Source organism: Diadema antillarum, unplaced genomic scaffold (assembly GCF_040938485.1).
Source record: "Diadema antillarum isolate AM-2024a unplaced genomic scaffold, OU_Dant_1.0 seq00000455_RagTag, whole genome shotgun sequence".
NCBI classification, from domain to species: Eukaryota; Metazoa; Echinodermata; class Echinoidea; order Diadematoida; family Diadematidae; genus Diadema; species Diadema antillarum.
Genome location: NW_027271427.1, coordinates 1,326,627 through 1,348,787, shown reverse-complemented (window position 1 = coordinate 1,348,787; position 22,161 = coordinate 1,326,627). Strand labels below are relative to the sequence as shown.

At 38.8% G+C, this 22,161-nt stretch overlaps 1 protein-coding gene across 1 annotated transcript in view; it reads right to left on the bottom strand.

Moving 5' to 3' along the window:
- LOC139732925 (exosome complex component 10-like) overlaps positions 1-21,744 on the bottom strand; it is a 49,810-nt gene extending 28,066 nt beyond the window's left edge. Inside the window, exons 1-11 of the mRNA XM_071643763.1 lie at positions 21,405-21,744; positions 19,660-19,796; positions 17,484-17,607; positions 15,482-15,583; positions 14,229-14,391; positions 13,282-13,360; positions 12,378-12,564; positions 8,432-8,575; positions 7,639-7,829; positions 6,539-6,695; positions 4,234-4,314 (exon numbers count right to left, since the gene is read on the bottom strand). Of these exons, the coding sequence (XP_071499864.1) occupies positions 4,234-4,314; positions 6,539-6,695; positions 7,639-7,829; positions 8,432-8,575; positions 12,378-12,564; positions 13,282-13,360; positions 14,229-14,391; positions 15,482-15,583; positions 17,484-17,607; positions 19,660-19,796; positions 21,405-21,548 (1,509 nt within the window). The 5' untranslated portion in view covers positions 21,549-21,744. The remainder of the gene's footprint in view (positions 1-4,233; positions 4,315-6,538; positions 6,696-7,638; positions 7,830-8,431; positions 8,576-12,377; positions 12,565-13,281; positions 13,361-14,228; positions 14,392-15,481; positions 15,584-17,483; positions 17,608-19,659; positions 19,797-21,404) is intronic.
- Between the last annotated feature and the right edge of the window lie 417 nt (positions 21,745-22,161).

The window sequence follows — 22,161 nt, the reverse complement described above, 5'->3', positions numbered from 1 at the left end:
TCTGACCAATAAAAACAGGCTCACAAATTCAATGGTTTGGTGATGCTATTTCACATTTTTTGTGAGGCAAAGCAGACAAAACGCTTGATACAATGGATGGTCCCTGTGAATCACTGCCCCGACCAGACTTGTGAGCGACAACTGGGCCTGGCGATCTATAAATATCTCAATAGCAGACTCCTTCATCTCATGATACGCGTGCTACGGAGAAGTAGTCTATTTACATCTGCAGCTGCTTTTAATCTCATTAGATATCGTGTGTTTAGACACATGCTCTGAATTCTTCACCATGATGCTGCATTTAAAGGCAAGGATATAAAAATGTTGAAAATATTGAAGGGAAATTTACTGCAAAGATGTGATTCAAAATGAAAAGAAAAATTTCATAAGACACTGTATACGTGTACCATGGATTTGCACAAATTTCAATACCCAAACTGACAAAGCATTTTGACCCAAAATCTCAGTTGGGTGACATTAAAATTTTGCCATGGTCAACTGATTCAAGATGAAAAGAAAAAAAAAGCACATAGAAAGATTTCTTAACTTCATTATTGTTGGACACAATCAACTGTTTTCAAATACTGGATCTGATCTGGTCTAGAATTTGATGCCTCACTGCGGCAAATGTCAAGCATCAACTCATGAACAAAACAGTTAGAAGATGATATGCATTGTTCATGCATACAGAGCTCTTTAACTCTAAAAAAAAAAGAAACTATTTTAGAGTGTTGTAGTGGATGAGTAATTGTTGGACTATTAGCTGGCACAATTACGTCCTCCCAGAGCAGCAGGAAAACAGATCAACAGGTGTCAACACACTAATGGATTGGCCAGAACTGTCTCAGGGCCTGCGCATACGGTGCATGAGTCAATACAGTTGTATAGTACATTGTACACAAAGATGCAGACACACAAAGGCGAACAGACAGACACGCATCAAATACACACACATACACTCTTCACAAACATTAATACACATAGAACTTGTTCACACAGGTAAACACAAAAGTGCACCCCTGCACTCACATAAACGCACAAAACAGTTGATATCGTCACCTCATAAAAAGAAGGGCACTTTGGCATTCAAAGATTTGATTATGAATGAATCCAAAATGAATAAATTTTCATGAAATAAAAAGTTTACTTAATCAAAAGAAGGTAGATTTATAAAAATTGTTCCAAATATCAGGTAATATAGTACCCTTGAAGTTTTGATTTTCAAAATTTTACTGAAAATTAAAATAATGTAAATTTGACAGCACGATGTAAGAGGAGATCACACTCTGCAACATGATACCAATTTAACTCAATTCCCCCAAAACTGCAATAACGCCTTTCTGGGTCTCAGCTGATGATATACACTCATACATCTTTAGCTCTAAATATGGGGTGCTGCAAAAAGAGATGACTCACATGTTTTATAAATGGAGACTTGTGACATTACAAAAAGTGCATTGACTTGTTGAATTTCGTGTTTGTTTTGGGTGCTTCAATCAATTTTATGAAGTCTGCAGCAACAGGAAAAGCATGACTGATCCGACATGATTACTATTTTTATCTAATTTTCAGACCTTGACTTTGTAACAGTATCAATGATGCATATTTTGTATTACAAAAAAAAAACAACACTCAACTTCTATTTTTTTTTTTAAAAGCACGATATGATATTAAAGTTGGTGAAGGTTACTAATTCAGAGAAGACAAGTAAAGACCTTGGATGGAAACTTTTTTTTTTTTTTCAATAATGGCATAGAGAATGTTGCTTTCTCAGGGGTTGACAACTGCACAATAATTTCTTCATAGTACACTGTAAAGCAAGAAATATCAGGAGGCATGAAATTTTTGCAAATTGGAGCCAATGGCCTGTTTTGCAGCATGAAATTTTCGCAAATTGTTTACTGGCATTCAGTGTGTCACAGTTTTGATTTCGTGAATCTTGGTCCTCACAAAATTTGCAAAACTAAATGCACACAAAAATTTCTGGCTTTACAGGAGATACTGAAGATTGTACAGTTTTGGTTTAATTCTCTAGAAGATATTGTCATCACTAAAACATTAAACAATTCAACAAAACCTGCTGTTTCTCACCACTTTACAAATGATAAAATATTAAACATTAATGAATGTTATTTCACAGAGTAGGTGTTTAGAAGTTAAGGGCCTATTCAGGAGCTCAAAGTCATACTATGGTGTTAGCAAGATGTAAAGAACACAATATTTGCACTACACACAACAGCATCTTTCAGTTCAAGTGAGGATGCATGTTAAAGAATGTCGCATATCGCCACTGCATATGCTTTTTGGGTTGGTTTAGCTTTATACAAAGACATTTGATTTGTATCTGTCATATCATTGCACCTCAGCTAGGAGTGAAGTCAGGGTACAAGAGGAAGGAGACAGACATGTTGATTTATGCACCGCTATACCACCGTCCCACAATGCCACAGCTGTGGGACAGCCGGCTTATTTGGATGCAAAGCCAAGACACAGACATATGAATATTCATGAAATTGTGACAAATGGAGCTAAAATTGGGTAGCAAACACAGTAACTGTGTCCATTAATGCTATTACTTTTGCGCCAGAATCACAGTGATAACTAATAACGGTGTCAATTTCCGTATTTTAAAAAAAAAAAAAAAATCTTTTTTTAGAAATATGGGTAAATATCTGACCTTCATACTAGGAAGCTGTGTCAAAGAATAAATGAAGTCAAACTACAAGTATGTCACTTTGGCAAGATACATGAAAAATGAGTCAATTCTTTGTGACTCATTGACATGAGCTGCTGTCCTTTGCTACATGTACATGAATTTTGTTTTTTAATGTATACCATGACTTTCATGACAAAATATGGACACATCTATAAACATCAACAAAACAAAAGAAACAAGAGACCCGCGGGTCACGCGCTCACCTGAGTATCGCAATTTCACCTTCCATGCATTCTTGCACACTCTTACCTGAGAACATTGGAAATTTTAGGTCTGCATATGGATCCCCCCCCCCCCCTCAACTCGGGGGGAGGCAGCCCTGGATCTGCAATTAACAAACTTGGAACTAAAGTCATCATGTACAAACTCATGATATTAACTTTGCTTTATCATTTCTGGTTCTAGAGCAGAAGATTTTAAATATTCCTTTAAAATGTGGGGGGGGGGGATGGGCCCCCTAGGGCCCCCCCCCCCCCCCCCCCCCAAGAGGGACATGGTGCCCATTTGAAGGAATTGAGATTCTACCCCCCTAGGGATGCTACCTGCTAAGTTTGGTCAAAATTCATCATGAGGTTTTCAAGAAGAAGATGAACGTGTACAATTCAGGCTCCAATACAACTGTAGGACTTCTTCCCATCCGTCTCCTGGATCCGGGGGGGGGGGGGGGGGGGGGGGGGGGGGGGGGGGGGGCGCACCCCTGATTCCGCCATGAACAAACTTGAAACTATGTGTGTCATCAATATACTAACTCATAGTATCATCCAAGCCCTATCACTTCTGGTTCTAGAGAAGATTATTAAAGGTTCCTTAATTTTAGGGAGTTTGGGCCCCCTGGGGACCCCCCAGGTAGGCCATGGTGCCCATTTGAACAAATTGAGATCCTGTCCCCCTAGGGATGCTAACTACCAAGTTTGGTGAAAATCAGACATGGCGATCTCAAAGTGAAGATGAAAATGTACAATTTAGGCCCCATTAGGACCCCTCCCCACCCTCCTCCCCTGGGTCCCAAAGGGGGCACCCCTGATTCCCCCATGAACAAACTTGAAACTACAGTCTTCAATGTACTTACTCATAGTATCAATTAAGCCCTATCACTTCTGGTTCTAGAGAAGAAGATTTTTAAAGATTCCTTAATTTTAGGGTGTTTGGGCCCCCCTGGGGCCCCCCAGGTGGGCCATGGTGCCCATTTGAACAAATTGAGATCCTATCCCCCTAGGGATGCTACCTGCCAAGTTTGGTGAAAATCGGTCATGGGGTTCTCAAGAAGAAGATGAAAATGTAAAAAGTTTACGCACGACGGACGACGGACAACGCACGACGCACGACGCACGACGGACGCCGGACGAAGAGCGATCGCGATAGCTCACTTGAGCCCTCGGCTCAGGTGAGCTAATAAATGCCAAATCTACTGTAGAATGCAATCAACTAGAACATAAAACATAACACATTTTCACACCAGTGAACTCGAAGTATCAAAAAAAAAGAAAGAAGAATTGTCACAAAGAAGGAGAAATCACCTGTTTCTTGTTGAACACTTTCCTGTTCTTCTTGAGAGCAGCTATGTGAGATCCACTGTTGAAGAGTGGCTTTTCATATCTCTGCAAATAAAAAGAAGTTGGACAAAATCACAGAAAGAGGACAAACATCAGCATAAAAGAGACAAAATCACAGAAAAAGGCCAGCAGAGAGTGTGCAACCTTGAAATGCTAGTAAAAAGTCAAGCCATGATTCACATCAACATATCTTTTCTTTCACATACAAGGAAACATAACTGGTATTGTGGCAGTAAATGAAACTCATCTCGAAAACTTCAGCATAGTGAGGCACAGTCATGACTTTGAGCAAGGATTGTGACATATGGAACTGTTTGCTACCTGAAATGGATTTATATTCAGCAAAATATAAATTACATAATGCCAAACAGTAACCATCTCATAATGACTGATATAACCACCCAGTACTTAACCAAGACATTACTTTTCATTTAACCCGTTCCTCCCGTAACTCTACGAGCCCCCAATGCCCCAAAACAAGATTCTTCGTACAGGTTGACAGAGAATGGACAGGGTGGTAATCCACCTGTGCGAAAGCAGTCGAGCGGTACCTGTAACCCCTTTCCACGGTCAACTAAGTGTGTCAACAAACAATGAAAATATCGATTGGGCACAAGATATGAATAGAGCATACACTGATGGGCTCACAAACTCTTTTGTTACATACAAAAAGGTCACCTGAATGGTGCCTTTCAATCAGGGATGAGAACATTATTCACAAATATTACAGACACACAAGCAAATATTCCTAAAACGTCACTTGTGACATATCAAAAAATTACATGTAAGTATGAAATAACAAACAAACACACAAACAAACAAATATCTGCATATGAAATGTGACCGGCGACAACGGTTTCAGGCAAAAGTCGGGAATTTTGAAAATTGATTTTTTCACTGAATCACATTGCCTATTTCCTAAGCTTTGCATTGATATAAAACACTTGTATTCTTCGGCACCATAAGTGGGCATAGAAAGAGAAATAAAATGCACTTTTTAAGTTGTTAGCCTGACAAAATTGCGAGAAAACAGGCTTTGCAGATTCACCTCTTTCTCAAAGACAATGTCCGAGCGGCGATGCGAGGGGAGAATCACCCATCCGTACGATGGTGCCAATCGATGTTAAGCCCCGCCTCTAGCAACCACATCGCCTTCTGATTGGCTCACTGAGAGAGTCAAATTTCCCGGGCACCTTCCTTGGAGGTTAGCGTATGGAGCCGAAAAAACAATGCGTTTCGCTCGGGTTTGTTTACCAGTATGTCTTTCAAGATGGCGAATACGATAATTGCACGTATGGTGTACATGTACATGACGTGTATGGTGCACGTATTACGCAATGGCATCTACACGCCATGATTGTGTGCATATGTAACAGGAGCGGTGGCGAATCCACACATACTTACAAATCGCGTTTTCATAGTGGTTGATTAGTCTTTATCATTGGCGACCCCTTTGAAAGCAGAATTGCTAGTGCTGGCAAGGGTCATGCTTAAATAAAAAAATAAAAAAAACATGACTCGTTAGTTTGGTGCGATTTTGACGTGTAGTATTTGAATATAACTGGTCACATGTGACTGCTCCTTTCCTCTTATCTGCCTTCCATTGAGTCAGTCTGCTGTCATAATCTTTACTACATGTACAAGTAGACACATTTGAGAATATTTAGTTTTCTTTTCACACGATTATGTCATGCTACACGATTTTTGTTTCACTTCCATTGTCGAACATTGCGGTAGAATAGTTTGGACAGAAAGCCACACGAAGAGCATGCACTACAGAGCGAGCGTGCAAGAACAACGGAGCATGTAATCGTGCACGCGTGGACAAAGCATTCCCCACACGCTGCAACTGGTGTCTCCGAAAGCCGAATTATGTAAATGTATGTGACGCACCAGCCAATCGCATGCGAGACCGTGCGCCGTAGCAACACTGGGGATATTGGCGCGGCGTTCGAAAGAAGCACGAAACTGACGAGTGCGATCCAACATAGGGTGCTTAAAATTCCATTTTTGATAGGAAAAACTTAGTCTTATGCTATGAAATTTAGTGTAGATGTAGAAAACATATCAAAGATTCGATTTCTGCAAAAAACCTAAATCGACAAAAATAATGGTCAAAATCTTTGTACCCCGCCTAGGAGGGAATTTGCTCTTGCGACTTTTGCCTGAAACCGTTGTCGCGGGTCACAAATGTGCTAGATCCCCCGAGACAGCATGCATACCAACTTGCAGTGAGGGGAAAAAAAAGGGAGGTTCACTCTGAGCTGACCTGGAGACAAATCCTGGTGCTGCTGTCCAGGACGGCTCGGAGAAGGTTGGAGGTCTCGTTGCCACGGCGAATGAGCTCATTCTTCATCTCGTGGTAGATGTAGAGGAGGTAGTGGGTATCCTCCCTGGCATAATGCAGCATCTCCTCAGGAAGAGGTCTAATGGAAATGAGATTAAAAGCAACCTCTTCTTACCTCACACAACCCTGGCAGATCAAGATCCAATGAATGCGTTGAAATTTCTTTAGCACAATGATAGACTCCTTATCAACGATAGCTTCAAATGACAGACTTGTTTACAATCTACATCTTAAGATGCTTTCCACAAAGTAAACTCAACCAAAAGTATACAAGAAAACAAAAGTCCATAATTCACGCTCTCTGTTCTTCATATGCCAATGTTTGTTTTGCAACTGATTGACAAATATCCTTACATTGACGTAAATAAGCACTGAATTGATAAGTGTTTTGTAGGCATGAAAAAAGAAATCATCGCATAAGCACTCGAGCATCTCAACGGAAGAATTTCATGAATTTGAATAATTATGCAGTACCCGCTGCATGCTATGGGGGATTAGAGCCAACACTTGCTTTTGGGCGAAAGCTCGGTGGTCTTGTGGACAAGACACCTGTCCAGAGACCAGGAGGTCGTAGGTTCAAACTCTGCTTGAGTATACAATGCCCATGATTTCCTTTGTCGATGCAAATAGTAAAACACTGATGAATTCAGTGCTTATTTACGTCGATGTAGAGCAATTTGTCAATCAGTTGCATTCAAAACATCTCAACAGAAGAACTTTGTGAATTGAATAATATTTGTTTCATCTGCCACATTTTTCACAATCCTCTGAATTGTTTGATTTATATGTGATTCTTAAACTGTCTTATTTCTCCTTCAAATTTGCAAATCTGAGCATTGTTTTCTTTCTACATTTGGGGAAAATTATCAATTAGCCTGTGAATCTAATCTTCCTTCAAAACATGATACCCACTCAAATTCAGACACACCAATTTCATGATAACATTATGCTTTTGCACAAAAGATAAAAGAAAAAAAATTCTCTGAGGACATTATGGGTGGTTTTAAGGAGCGAGGTCTTACCTGATCCTCCAGTCAGCCAGCTGGTACTGTTTGTCAGCCTCCACCTGACAGTACCTGGCCAGCAGGGTGGCCAATCCATGGTGAGGGAAGCCCAGTGTCCTGGAGGCTTGACCTGTGTCAAACATGTTGACCACGTAGAGACCCAGGTCTCGCTGCAGCCATAGGATATCCATGTTGGCCCCATGAAGAACCTTTGGGGGGAAGCAACAGTCTTAGAAATGAAGACAACCAAAAGCCCTGCAACTGATTAACAAATTGACCTACATCAACATAAAAATCTATGTAAGGCATTTTGTTCATCAGTTGCATTAAAAACAACCCAATGCAAGAATTTCCATAAATTTGAATAATTATGCAGTTACTCATTGTAAATTACAAGGAATAAAAGCAGCACTGGTTGTGGAGTGGAAGCTTGATGGTCTCATGGGTAGACACCTGTCCAAAGATCAGGAGGTCGTAGGTTCGAATCCTACTTGAGTATGCACAACGTTTGCCATAATTTCTTTTGTCATGGCCACTACTAAAACACTCATAAATTCAATGTAGGGCAATTTGTCAATCACGTGCAATAAAAACAACTCAACTGAAGAGTTTCGTGAATTTGAAAAATCCCAAGCCCATTTGTATTACATTGTCTCCATAAATACTGTTCGGAGATTGGTCATGATGCTATCACTTGACTAATCCAGCAAAGAACAAAATTGTTTATGTTATTAAGAGAAGCTTGGTGGATTGCCTCCACCCCATTGCATTGCTACTGTAAAGACTTAACTAATCTAAAGTGCTTGCATACCTTAACAATCTTTGGATCCGTGAAGACGTCGTTCAGGATGTGGAGGTCACTCCTGAGCTCCAGGGTGTCAACGATGTAATCCTGATCGGCCGTGGATATCTGCATCAGGCAGGTAAATCCCTGGTATGACCGGTAGGAATGGTGCTACGGAGGAAGAAAAGCAATAGACATCTTCTACAGCTGAAGGTTTACTAGAAAACTATCAATAAAAAGAAAAAAATGGAAGAGTGACTTCTCTAGTATTGACAAATTGAGTACTAGGGTAATTTTCCTGTAGAAATTATAATTTTGTTGTCATCAGAGTAGTAGAACTGAATTTTCATGCATATCCTATAACAGAAAAAAAAAAGAAATTGTTGAAACTAGTTCATCCTCAGTCAATCTGCATAAGATCAGGTAAGAAATTCCAATTCTTTTTTTCAATCTGTGAAAGAAATGTGAACTGTAGCATTTTAGAATAAGTAGCCAATTTTAGGACCATTACACAATTGTGAGTGTTGTGATTTAGAGACTTTGGTAATTATGTGTATGCAATCAAATTAAGTGCTGATATATGACCAAAATAGGGTTCAAATGAAATAAAAGTCACTCTCCTTCCTAATGAAACGCAATCAATACATATAGCTAGAGATCTGTCATAACATTAAACACAGTAACACAGAAATACTTCACTTTTCAGTAGATAAAGTATTATTGAATTACAATGTAGACATTAAAAAAGAACATAGAACGACAGAAATGTTGTTTCTGAGACTAGAAAGGGTTAAAGGGTCAATCCATGTCAAATCATCCAGTGCTTGTCACCCGACCCCCTCCGATTTTCTTTAAAATCGCACCAAATGTTCCCCCCAGTGTCCGACGGAAAATCCCAAAATATTTTGCCCCAAGGTCAATTGGTTGCTAAGATACAGCCTCACATAGCAACCAATGCGCATTCCAAAATATTAGTTAAAAGAAAATTATGCATTTTTGATCGATTGTGGTAGCATGGATATTTATGCAAAAGTGTTCATTATCTGGAAATTGAGAGAACTTTATAGTCTTTGCAAGAAAAAGTGACTGTGACGCGAAATTGACTTTTCGTTAACGTGCATGAGGTCACCGAAAATGGTGTTAAATGTTAATTTTGAAAATTTCAATGCATATTTAGAGTCTAATATCTTCCACATTTCATCACCTCAGGTTCTAAGATGTTATGCTGTTGAAGGCTTTGACTTGCTCAGTAATTTTGAAAAAAATCAGGGGATTCATGCTCACCATTTTTACGGAGAGCGCCCTCAGAGTTGACAAAAATGAAAAATGTGTCAAATTCAAGGTCACGGATCACCCTTCGTCCCACCTAGGAATGGCATCAATTTTTGTGTATTCATGGACATTTACCTATATTATCTTGGGTTACAAAAGAAATTTTGCTACCGAAATGCTAAATGGTAAATTTACCCCACTGAAAATGGTCATAAATGGCCAAATTTCCATGTAATATCATATATTGGGTTTAGAGGACATTTCAAATGTCCATGCTTTCAAGATGAAAAGCCATAGCCCTGTGATGTTTGCTGTAGGGGTAGTCTGTAATACCTATTTTAGTAATATATACCACAAAACACTTTTATTACATAATAATGACCTTGGAATTTAATCCAAAATTTGATAAAAACAATAAGTCGCTCTATTTTCCTCATTGCACTGCATGTAATATGTGTTTTTAATGACTTTTCACAGAGCAATATTTCAAGAATTATGAAAGCTGACAGCCTACCATATTAAGGTTCTAAACTATTTGTGCTCTTCTTTCAGATTTAGTGTCAATTTGATCATGAATGTTATACCCTTGACCTTGAAGTGCTTCTAAAAATAGCTGTAAATTTGTTAACTACAAATTACACGCACAACAGGTAGGTATTACAGACTACCCCTACAGCAAATATCACAGGGCTACGGTTTTTCATCTTGAAAGCATGGACATTTGAAATGTCCTCTAAACCCAATATGTGATATTACATGGAAATTTGGCCGTCTACGACCATTTTCAGTGGGGGAAATTTACCAATTAACATTTCGGTAGCAAAATTTCTTTGGTAACCCAAGATAATATAGGTAAATGTCTATGAATACACAAATATTGATGCCATTCCTAGGTGGGACGAAGGGTGATCCGTGACCTTGAATTTGACACATTTTTCATTTTTGTCAACTCTGAGGGCGCTCTCCGTAAAAACGGTGAGCATGAATCCGCTGATTTTTTTCAAAATTACTGAGCAAGTCAAAGCCTTCAACAGCATAATATCTTAGAACCTGAGGCGATGAAATGTGGAAGATATTGGCCTCTAAATATGCATTGAAATTTTCAAAATTAACATTTAACACCATTTTCGGTGACCTCATGCACGTTAACGAAAAGTCAATTTCGCGTCACAGTCACTTTTTCTTGCAAAGACTATAAAGTTCTCTCAATTTCCAGATAATGAACACTTTTGCATAAATATCTATGCTATCACAATCGATCAAAAATGCATAATTTTCTTTTAACCAATATTTTGGAATGCGCATTGGTTGCTATGTGAGGCTGTATCTTAGCAACCAATTGACCTTGGGGCAAAATATTTTGGGATTTTCCGTCAGACACTTTGGGGAACATTTGGTGCGATTTTAAAGAAAATCGGAGGGGGTCGGGTGACAACTTTTCTGAAAATTGGATGATTTGACGTGGATTGACCCTAAAACAAAGTCCAAGAAATGTCAGTTTCCAAACAATAAAGCAAGGCAAACAAACAAAAGGCGAAAACGGTATGAAATAGGAACTAAATACAAATCTTAATCTATTTTGACTATATGGAATAACAAGAGTTTCTCGAGGAGTATTTTGATGAACGAAAAGGTTAAGAAGAACTATAATTAATTTTTCCACCTCTTCATTCCCCCACCCCCAGCCCCAATCAACAAACAAAAAGGGCCTGGACTTGTGTACAGTACAAATTGTGATGTCATAGCTATTCACTGCCATTGAGACTACTTCTAAACAACCTTACCTGACCGAGTATACAGATACTTCTACCTTGTTCAAAATCAAGCTACAGGTGTATAACAGAACACTGTGAAATCATCACTTTGGTACAATATCAATTACATTGAAATGCCCATGATGGGACTTAAAAAGAAACAAACAAAAAAAAATGTATCTGTCATATCATTGCACCTCAGCTAGGAGTGAAGTCAGGGTACAAGAGGAAGGAGACAGACATGTTGATTTATGCACCGCTATACCACCGTCCCACAATGCCACAGCTGTGGGACAGCCGGCTTATTTGGATGCAAAGCCAAGACACAGAAACATGAATATATTTAAACAGTGACAAATTCAGCTGAAATTTGATAGCAATTGCAGTAATAATGTCCATAACTTTAGTGTTGTTCCTGTTGTGCCAAATTCACAAAGAACACAATCATCTCACAAAACAATAAAACTGATATTAGAAATGAATATATGTCTGACCTTTACACCAGGAAGTAGTGTAGAAGGAATTTGTTTGAATTATAAGAATGTGACTTTGCCAGGACCCTGGAAATTGAGTCAGATCTGTGTGATGGGCTGGATACATCACAATAAAAGCCACATTATCGTATGCTAAGATGTACATGTGGATGTAGGCAGAAAGATTATTTGGTGTGTGATTGTTTTGCCATTTCACGTGGACAATTAGACAAATTGTCAAGTTACGCTAGGATCTCACCTTAAAAGAAAATAAAGTATCTGTAATGATCATTGTGAATTCTGGGCAATATTCAATGTCAAACTTTGTGAGTAACATACTGATGAAAGATATAAGCTATGTCAAGTTTTCAAGCTGATGAAGGGTGGAAATAGAAAAGAGCATTAACTTGAAATATCAGTAACAAATCTATGGCATTGGTCATCCACTTCAAATCCACTGCCTGATAGGTTTACCTCTAAGTCCACAGCAAATTCCTTGACTTTCTTCAGATCTTGCAGCAATTCTCCTAGGGTCTTAGAGTCATTCACAAGAGTGAGGGGTGTGGCCTCAAGAGGGAGGTAGCTAGGGTTCTCCACCGGTTCCAGTTGGGTGGGGTCAGGCTCAAAATGATCCAGCTCGTATTGGTACGGATGTGGGTACCTGGGTTGGCAGGCAGCAAGGACAACATTAAGTCCTTAGTCAATCAACATAAGAACAACTATTATTTGAATCTTAAAAAAAAAAAAAAAAAAAAAATGAATTCACTTGTTGCGACGTACCACCAATTATCACTTGGCTTCTTCACTCTCCTATCCATTTGACTTAACTCTTTATGTGCCACGTTCCCTTGCCTGACTTTATAGTCAACGGCGTGCCAAGTTCGCATATTCTGCTCGAATGTAAAAACCCGCCCAAACCGATCGATAAGTCGCCAAAGGCCACAGTACCATGAAAGTGTTTCTCACGGTTCCATTCCTGTCACATGTAGCCTGCAAATTTCATAGTGACTGAATATCAAGCGGTGTTCCCTACTGGATTGGCAAGTAAATTCTAAGTTTCTGTCACTGTTTTGTGTGCAAAAGTCATGGCTCTACAGTAACGTAGTTATTGGTCATTTGAAAGAAAAACAATCATAGATTTGTCATACAACTTACATAAAAGAAAAGTTTCACATTTTCTTGACAACTGTGCTCATATACATGTCCAGCATGATCAAAAATCTACAAAAGTTACATAGATTTGAAAACCAGAATGTTTTCCCGAAGCCTGATTACATTGCTGTCTCAGAATACTGTGGCACACAGGGGGTTTGCACCATGCCACATAGAGAGTTAAAACATGTAAGTGGAGGTTCCCTTTAAGACAAGTAACACTCACAGGTCTGTTTGCGTCTCTTCATCTTGCTTTGAAGGTTTGGCACCATCTTGCTCAGTTGATTTTTTCTCCAATTCTAGAGCTTAAAAGAGAAATAAACATAACATCATTATTTAAAGCATTTAGAACTAGAAGTTTTACGTACAATAGCATTTTGAATGAATTTATATATTATTATAAGATCATAATTACATGTATTAGAGAGGTATATGCCTTATAAAGCATAATGTGTGTTAATTTGAAGACATTTTGCTATCACTTGTGGAAATTTGAGTAGGAATGGCTTCATGCTTGTTGATGTGAATGTTACGTTCTGTTCAGTAGCAGACAGATACAATTTTTAGTCTACGACTCGATTCTTGTGCTTTTGCTCCAGGGTGTGTATCTTCTGACATAATGCAGAACTACCAAAACATTTTATCAAATAAATGCTTTCCTTACATCACAGGCACAGACAAACATGGAGTAATTTCATAAAATGTTATAAATCACTCGAGTTTTAATAACTGAAGTTTCTGTAGCAACATTCAACAAAGCAACCAATCAGATGGGGGGGGGGGGGGGGTAGTCACTGCTAAAGCAACAGTAATTATTGCCATTGACAATTCTACATCTAACAGGTCATGGTATAGACCCATGTAATGTACTGATCATGCACTATTCATGGGCTACAATTAAATGTTATTTTCAATACAGGAGTCTTCTTGCAAATCATCTTATCGTCCATTACAAAGGAACACATTTTTGAAGCATTTCATTATCCCGTTGAGGACAAGTCCCAAGCATACTCAGGCAGGGGTCTATGGGAAATGCATGTTGTCACAAAATCAGCTCGTCCTCAACGGGTTAAACACAATTATCATGCCGAGGCCATTTCCACGCTATGGATTGGATGTTGTCTTATCAAATCAAGTAGGATAATCTTGAATATGTACATCAAAAATTCTCACCTTCTGATAATGGCTTGAGTGCGTTGGGTTTATGACTGATGATGGGGATGAAGGGTGTATTGGAGTTGTCTACTTTGTCTTGAAACTTGAGCTGTGGGCGTGTGATGTTCTTAGCATGCATCAGGCGAAAGTTCTTTGATTTCTGCATCTTTTCATCTGCTTTCTGTGAAATGAAATATTAACTTGTCATATACAATGGGAAAGACAACAAAAACACATCCAGCATACATAAACATTTTTTTTCTGTGAAAAACTGAAGAAATACTCTAGAGACTGTCAGCACAAAATAAAGAGGTAAAATTAAAATACCCTTCTATATTTAGATAAGTATCAAGGCCTATGTGTAGTTTTTTAAAAAAAAAACTTGAATTGTAGAACTCACAAGAAAATGCGAAAATTCTTGCTTTTATCATAAAACAATAAAGAATTCTACACATTACACGCAGTGTAGCACTTAAGCAGAAATAGGCAAGACTAAATGTTGCTGTACAGCCAAATTTGATGCAATTCTACTGAACTAGATACTTTAAAAGTGCATTTGGATGTGAAACAGCAAAGATTTAATATACAAAATGCAGTTCTTCATATGTGTACCTATATACCTCTTCGTACATGTACGTTTTGGTGTAGACGGATTTAACTCTTTATTTGCCATGGTTGAAACCCCCTGTGTACCACATTATTCTGAGACACAAAGGCAGTCATGGTTTGAAAAAGAATTCTGTTTTCTAATCTATATAACTTCTACAAATTTCTGTTAAGCTGGATATAATAGTGAGCAAAGTTGAAGAGGAATGCCAAGCTTTGCTTTGATATAAAGTGTATAACAAATCTATTTGTATTTATTTTTTCAATGACCAGTTGCTACACAATACTGTAAAGACATGACTTTTGCACATGAAACCGTGAGAGAAACTTAGAATTTACACGAAAATTTAGTTTGGAACACCGCTTGATAGTCAATCGCCACATAGAATGCAAGCTGTATGTAAAAGGAACAAAAGTGCAAGAAAAGCATTCATTGTACTGCGGGATTAGGCAATTTATTGATCGGTTTAAGCGGATTAGAGGATTTGAGCAGAATTTGCGAAGTTGGCACGCCGTCGACTGAGTGGAATGTGCGAACATGGCACATAAAGAGTTAAAGAAGCTAAAGGTGATCTTCAACCTGTACAGTGAATTTGCTAACTAATAGTATATCATCTGTTTCTAAAATACTGCTTACTAATTCACGGAGGGCAGGGAAGGCTCACCTTTTGGTTCCAGCTGGTGACAACGAGCTGAGGCTTGACTGGGTCTGGGGGGAAAGTTTGATGAGGTTTGCTGACGCCTGCTGCTTCGTCCAAGAGGGCGCCCTTCAGGAAATAAAAAGATGACAGGAGAGAAAGTGGTGAGAAAAAATGTTACTGTAATGATCACAGTTTGTCTCCCAATAAAGTAGCCTCAAAGATACAGAAAAGTCATTTCAAAGGTATAGAAAGAGAAAAAAGGATGGATGAATCACACAATTCCAAGTAAAAACAAATTCCAAGTTGGATCTTCTGATAACATACTGTGCATGCCAAATATTTCGCAAGGTATTAATTTTCACAAATTTCAAGAGCTTGGTGCTATTCGCAAAATTAGAAACATATGAAAGTATTATCCTTATTCCTGACATAAATGTGACAAGCATGCATACATTCCTTCATTCAGGACTTTACTCCACAATAACAAATTCAACCACTCACAAAATTATTGGGAAGTCCCGATTCGCGAAAAAAATTAATCTGGCTAAATATCTGGCTTATACCATATGCTAAAGATTGAGAGGGTGTGGAAAAGAAATTGCTGAATGGCATCACTGAGCATTTTACCTGCTTTCTTGTTCCACTCAAAATCACAAATTCTTGGGCTGCAAATATCTAATGTCATGGCAACAATCATTTCATGCAACGAGCAAAAAACCGAAAGTTGAGATGATTGGTAATGTCACTGTCCCTGATAGTGTTCACGGCATTGTACTGGCCAAGACACAAGAGGGAGACAGTCCTTCTATGTGCATCATGGTAAAAGTCATCATCACAGCGAAAGACATGTGATATGGCAGCATGGATTGATGCAGTACATGTACATATGACTGAACTAGTAGATGAATGGCAATACACCCTCTTAAAATCATGCAATATTAAAGCATGTACATGATGTAATCAAAGCAAAACTAAAACAGTGAAAATGAGAATATAATAGTGCAGTGAAATATAATGTGCAGGAGCATTTTTATCTATGCAGCACACAAGCTGAAAGCTAACATAACGGCTTGTGTGCCTTGCTGTAACAGAATAGTGACAGTAAGGGGAAATGTTGGATTCTCAAGCCTAATCCTAGTGGAAGCACTAATTTTTCAGCTTCTAAGAGCCAGCGGCAATGGTTGCTCCTGTCTAATAACCATCAAAATTCACAACGTGATGGCCCTTTCTATGAATATATGGATCAAGGCTTCAACTGGTGTTTTGGAAAAAAAAAATGCCCCCAATAACAAAATTACTTGTATTATATGACCTGTTTCTTTAGTAGGACAGCCTATACCAGCCACATATAAGTTGGAGTAGGAAAGAGGAAGGGATTTTCAGTCCATAAACCTTGCTGTACGAGCAACTAGTGACCACTCTCAGGTATCTGTACATATAGTTTGTAACCTCATACATTCATCCACACACACAGACACAGCTGGAGGAGGGCAGACCTATGTATGGGGAGCCTTACGACAACACATAAATGCAGATATTTATCTACGTGTAGGTGCCACTGCTCGATTAGGTTTTGTACTAATTTATTGTCCCCCTACAGAAAAGGCACTGATCACAAAAGAGTGTAACTTTGCAAACTTCAAGAATGCCAATACATGAGACAACTCATTATAATTATTGTACAATATCTTACATCATATGTAAAATCCAAAGCTAGTGTTGAATAATTCTTTGTTTCCATGACTGGTATCAAAAGAAAATACAAAACATTCTTGGCTACATTATGTCATGCACACTTCGATTGAATTTCTTCCACCAGTACGCTGAGATTTATCTAAAGTTTATATCTTCTATTCATATTGAATTTTTGAACTTGTCAGTCACCCGTTATACCTGTGAAAAATGTCCTGAGAAATATTACTGTGACCTTGTCCTAACAAAGAAATGCTCAGACGGCTTATTCCAGTTACAATTACAAACAGTGGCAAGCCTAAACAGTATCCAATATTGCCCGATTTTTGTTTACCACGCTCTCGAGGAGGGTGTCGTTGGTTTCAATCAGGGCATCCATTCGGTCCTCCAGCTCCAAGGTGCGACTGATACCAATCTGACTTCCCTTCACTCCCTGCTGGCCCGCTAGCTGCCGGATGCTACGGCACAATGACAAAAATACACACACATAATAGGAATGTCATTGACGGTAAACCACAATTCTCAGAAGGGCTCAAAATTCATCATCCACCTTTTGGAATTTCCTTGCAATGGTACTGAAAAGGTCTACCAAGAAACTTGTCTGGCTGTTGCAATTTGTCAGGATAAGGACTTGTTTTGGAATATTTTTAATACACGTATAAAAAGTGTTTAAATTGCAAAACAGTTTCCCACCATAGTAAATAATTTTTACATTTGAGCGTCCTCCCCATTCAGTGGGGGGAAGGCGGAACATAAAATAATGATCCATCAAGCCGTAGCAGTAGTACTTTCTCAACAAGCTGCATATGATTCATTAAAGTGAAGGATCGATGGATATTGATATGGCTCCATTTGTAATTAATTTTATAAAACATTACACAGCAACCATGAGAGATATGCTCTGAGATCGCAATACTGTCTGTGTACCTTTTTGGCCAATATTTTGAATTTTTTGTTATTACCTTTTCAAGTGAAATAGTTTAATCATAGCATTATGTCGCAAATCGCTTTATAATGCATCTATAGATACAGTGTGTCTACTAGATAATTGACAGTTTCTGCACGCAAATATGGGAACTCTAGCTTTTACCTTTAACCAGTTCTCTAAGTACTAGATTTTTAGTCCCATTATACAGTTGAACCTCTATTATCCGGCCTCCCTTTATCCGGATCTCTCTATTATCCGGACGCAATCTCGCCGTGATTTTTTTATCTTTTCTTAATAATTACGGGAGGAAAGGGGGATTCCCAACTCCTTGAGAACTCCTACACAAACACACATGAATTACATATACTTGATACATTTCTTAATAATTATTTAGGTAAATCATCCCAAGAATTTATAAAAGAAAATGATTTCATTCTTGCAAACACGAACCTCTATTTTGGGGTCTGTTACTGAGTGTAACAATGAAAAGGTTGCAGTATACACATTACTACATGTGGTACTACAATGGGCTACATCAGTACATGTGTATGTATATGTACATGTATAAAGCATTGAGTCTCCCATATCCGGCCAAATCCCTTATCCGGATGAGCCCCGGTCCCGACTTGTCCGGATACGAGAGGTTCAACTGTACTCTGTAGAGGATCAACACAATTCCTTCCAGCAGTAGCTTGATGACATAACAACATAAAATATGATAATTCAGTGATAATACCACAGTGATAAGATTGAGCTAGTCAAGATGTATATCAACGTTATGCATACAACCATCAAAGCCATCGATCAGTATCATGTGTAAAGTTTGTGCTTCCTGTGTCTGTCATATCATTGCACCTCAGCTAGGATTGAAGTCAGGGTACAAGAGGAAGGAGACAGACATGTTGATTTATGCACCGCTACACCACCGTCCCACAATGCCACAGCTGTGGGACAGCCGGCTTATTTGGATGCAAAGTATGAAACCCTTTCTTCATTGTATCACTTTGGGGAATGTTAACGGAAAGGCATAAAGAAAGCACGAAAGCAGTGCACTGTTAAAGTGTATAAAAGGTACCATACACGTACAAACTGTTTCTTTTATCAGAACTTTTACTTGCTCAACCCAACGAAGGACAAAAAAAAGAAGATATTTCATGTCAACACCTGTTGTGCTAGAATGAAATTATGGTGAGATGTAACTATTTGTACACAATTAGTATTAAGTACAGAATCCCAGTAGAACATGACATATCAATTATCAAGGTACATCTGTAACTGCTGTAAACCAAAAGAGTTTCTACAACAGTTTCTGTGATAAGATATGAAAGGTAATAATACACAAAAGCCAAAACCAATTATGAGTCTAATTATAACACCTGGGGTCCATTAAAAAAAAGATGTACAATGCTTCCACAAGTTGCTATGATCCAATGGCAAGTCTTGCTGGAATGGTAATTAGCATGAAAATGATAAGAATTCAGCTTCCTGATTGGTTCTTGCTATAAGAAGCATTTATTCTTTAGCAGAGTTGCTATTAATTACATCCAAAAAAAGAAAAGAAAATCACAGACTGTGGAATTACTTTCTGAGTAGACGGTCTCCTTGTGAGTTACAGAAATGTCTGAAGCCTTCGTAGCTGGAGTAGAAGTCATAGTCATCACCTCCAGCAGGTAGTTCATTGGCTGCTCTCGTAGCCAGCATCAACTTTCCCAACGCTTTCTGCCAATGAGGATCACGAAAGTAAAGTAAGGTACAATTTGAAAGTAGAAAGAATATGACATTCCGACCTGGTGATGAAATCGAAATGCAGTGCTCAATAGTTTCAACAGAATGTCACACAAAGAATATATTTGTAATAGGTGGCATTGCAGAAAAACTGATGAAACATGATGTGAGAATACATTGTACAATTCTAAAATCATGTTTTGATGTAATCCAAACTATCAATTGGACTTTGGATTAATTCTGACAATGAGGTCAATTAAAGCTCAAAATAGTCCAATCTGTGTGCAGTCACAAGCAAACCCCTTGTCATGATCTGTGGACTGCCCCATCGCTATTAAACTCTGCGACTGCAGCTTAGACAGATCTTTTGGATTAAAAAAAGAATATCAAAATATGATCTGTAATGTTAGTGATTAAGAGAAAATAGATCAAACTAGTTTTGTCAGATTGAATAATTATGATATGGCCACCATGATATGCCTACAAAATATCAAACCCTTTTTGTGGATCAATCAAGTTGAGGTTAAAAATGTAGGTGATTTTACAGTAGATACCCCCCCCCAAGCAAGATGAAAGCTAGCCCCGAAGACCGCGCCACAAGGCGCAGTCCTGGCAGCTACCTCGCAATTGCCCCTGCTCAGTTGCGAGTCGCAGCTGAGCAGGGGCAAAAATCACGAATAACTCCATTGCCACTTTCACGGCGACTTCACAAATAAAGCACGGCTAAATTTCCATCATAAACACAGTGACAATAAAAAATGAAATATACATTACCTTTTCGACTTGGTTTTTCTCACCCATTTATCTAGAAACTGCAAAATTTTCTACATTTTTTAGGAGTAATAAGCAGCCTGCCCTAGTGCAACAGTAGTAGAGAGACTTGCTGCTATATCCATTAGTACACATTATGCATGCTGTCAATGCACTGCACTGCATGCATGCTGTGCGCGCGCCTGGGAGCTGTGCGAGTGATTGTGAGTTTCAGTGAGCATCGGTGAGCTGAAGATATTCGAGTTATAAGACAACATTTTCTGCATCATAAGCGATGAAATGCATCAAACAGTCGCCGAAATTAATCATTTATTATTTAGGTTTAATCGACCCATGTAAGTATTCCTAGTACCAGGTAGTTTTTGTTGAAAAATTAAGGAAATATAGCGCCGAAACGGCACCGTTTTGTACAACTCCTCGATCTGAATGCGAAAACGTCACAGCCCCAACGCTGCACGTTGGGGCTCCGCAGTTAGATGAAAGCCAGCACAATTCATTGACGTTGATGTTAACTTGATCAATGTTGACAAATTTACTTCTGTCCTGAATCTGCGAGCACAGTTCATTGCTATCAACTTGATTTGATCGCTGCGCTGTTGACAAATTTACTTCTGACTTTCAGTTTTTGAATGTTTTTGTGACTAACTGTAAATTTATAGAAACTAGTAACAGTTATTTGTAAATTGTATTTTTGTTTGTCATCAAGTTTGTAACTGTTTACCAAGTTATGACTTAATACATTTAATTATGTACACTACATCACTCATCAGTCATTGCCACCATGTCAGCAGATTAGATCTCGAATCTCTAGACGAATCTAGACTAGCTTACCTTCGCAAAGTCGTCGACAGTAGAAAAGCCAGGAAACACCTCTTCCCTTGACCCTCCAGCTCCACCTTCGACATCACTACGCCTACGGCCATTCCCCGTGGCCGCCGTGCTGGCGCTGGTCGTTTCTGATGGCAATGAAGCCATGATGATTTAGATGACTGATAACTCGATTTTTTTTTTTTCAATAATTCTGCAAAGATACCGGTAATTCAATGGTTCAAGTGTCAAAATTCACATCACTGAAGGCGGTAACGAATGGGAAATGTTTCATCTGAAAGTCATTTCGCAGTACTGTACCGTACTGACTGAAGTCTAGGTCAAGAGTTAGACTCTGTTTGCCTTCGCTGACAGCATTCGCAGTATATGGTACCACACACTGTTACACGTTGATACTGTACCACTGTACTTTGATGTACGTACAACGTATGTACGTACTGGCGACTTAGGCTGTCGATCGGAGGCTGCACGTGGCGTGTTGCGGGTTTTGGTTCTGTGGCTGTTCCACTGTTCTGTTTCCGAATCATTTTCCTCCTAATGGCGTTGAGGGCGCTATCACGAAGAGAAGAAAATGGGCAAAACCAGCTTTTCAGCGCACCGCCACTACAAAATCCGAACCGAAAAACCCCGGTGCAAGAAACATATCCGTCGGCTGCCGAGACGTTTCAACTTTCTTAAAATGAATAATCTGTATCCAAAACTTTGCATGCAAAGTACAAGAAAAAGAATGTGCCTCGCATCCCACCTAACCTCTATTCTC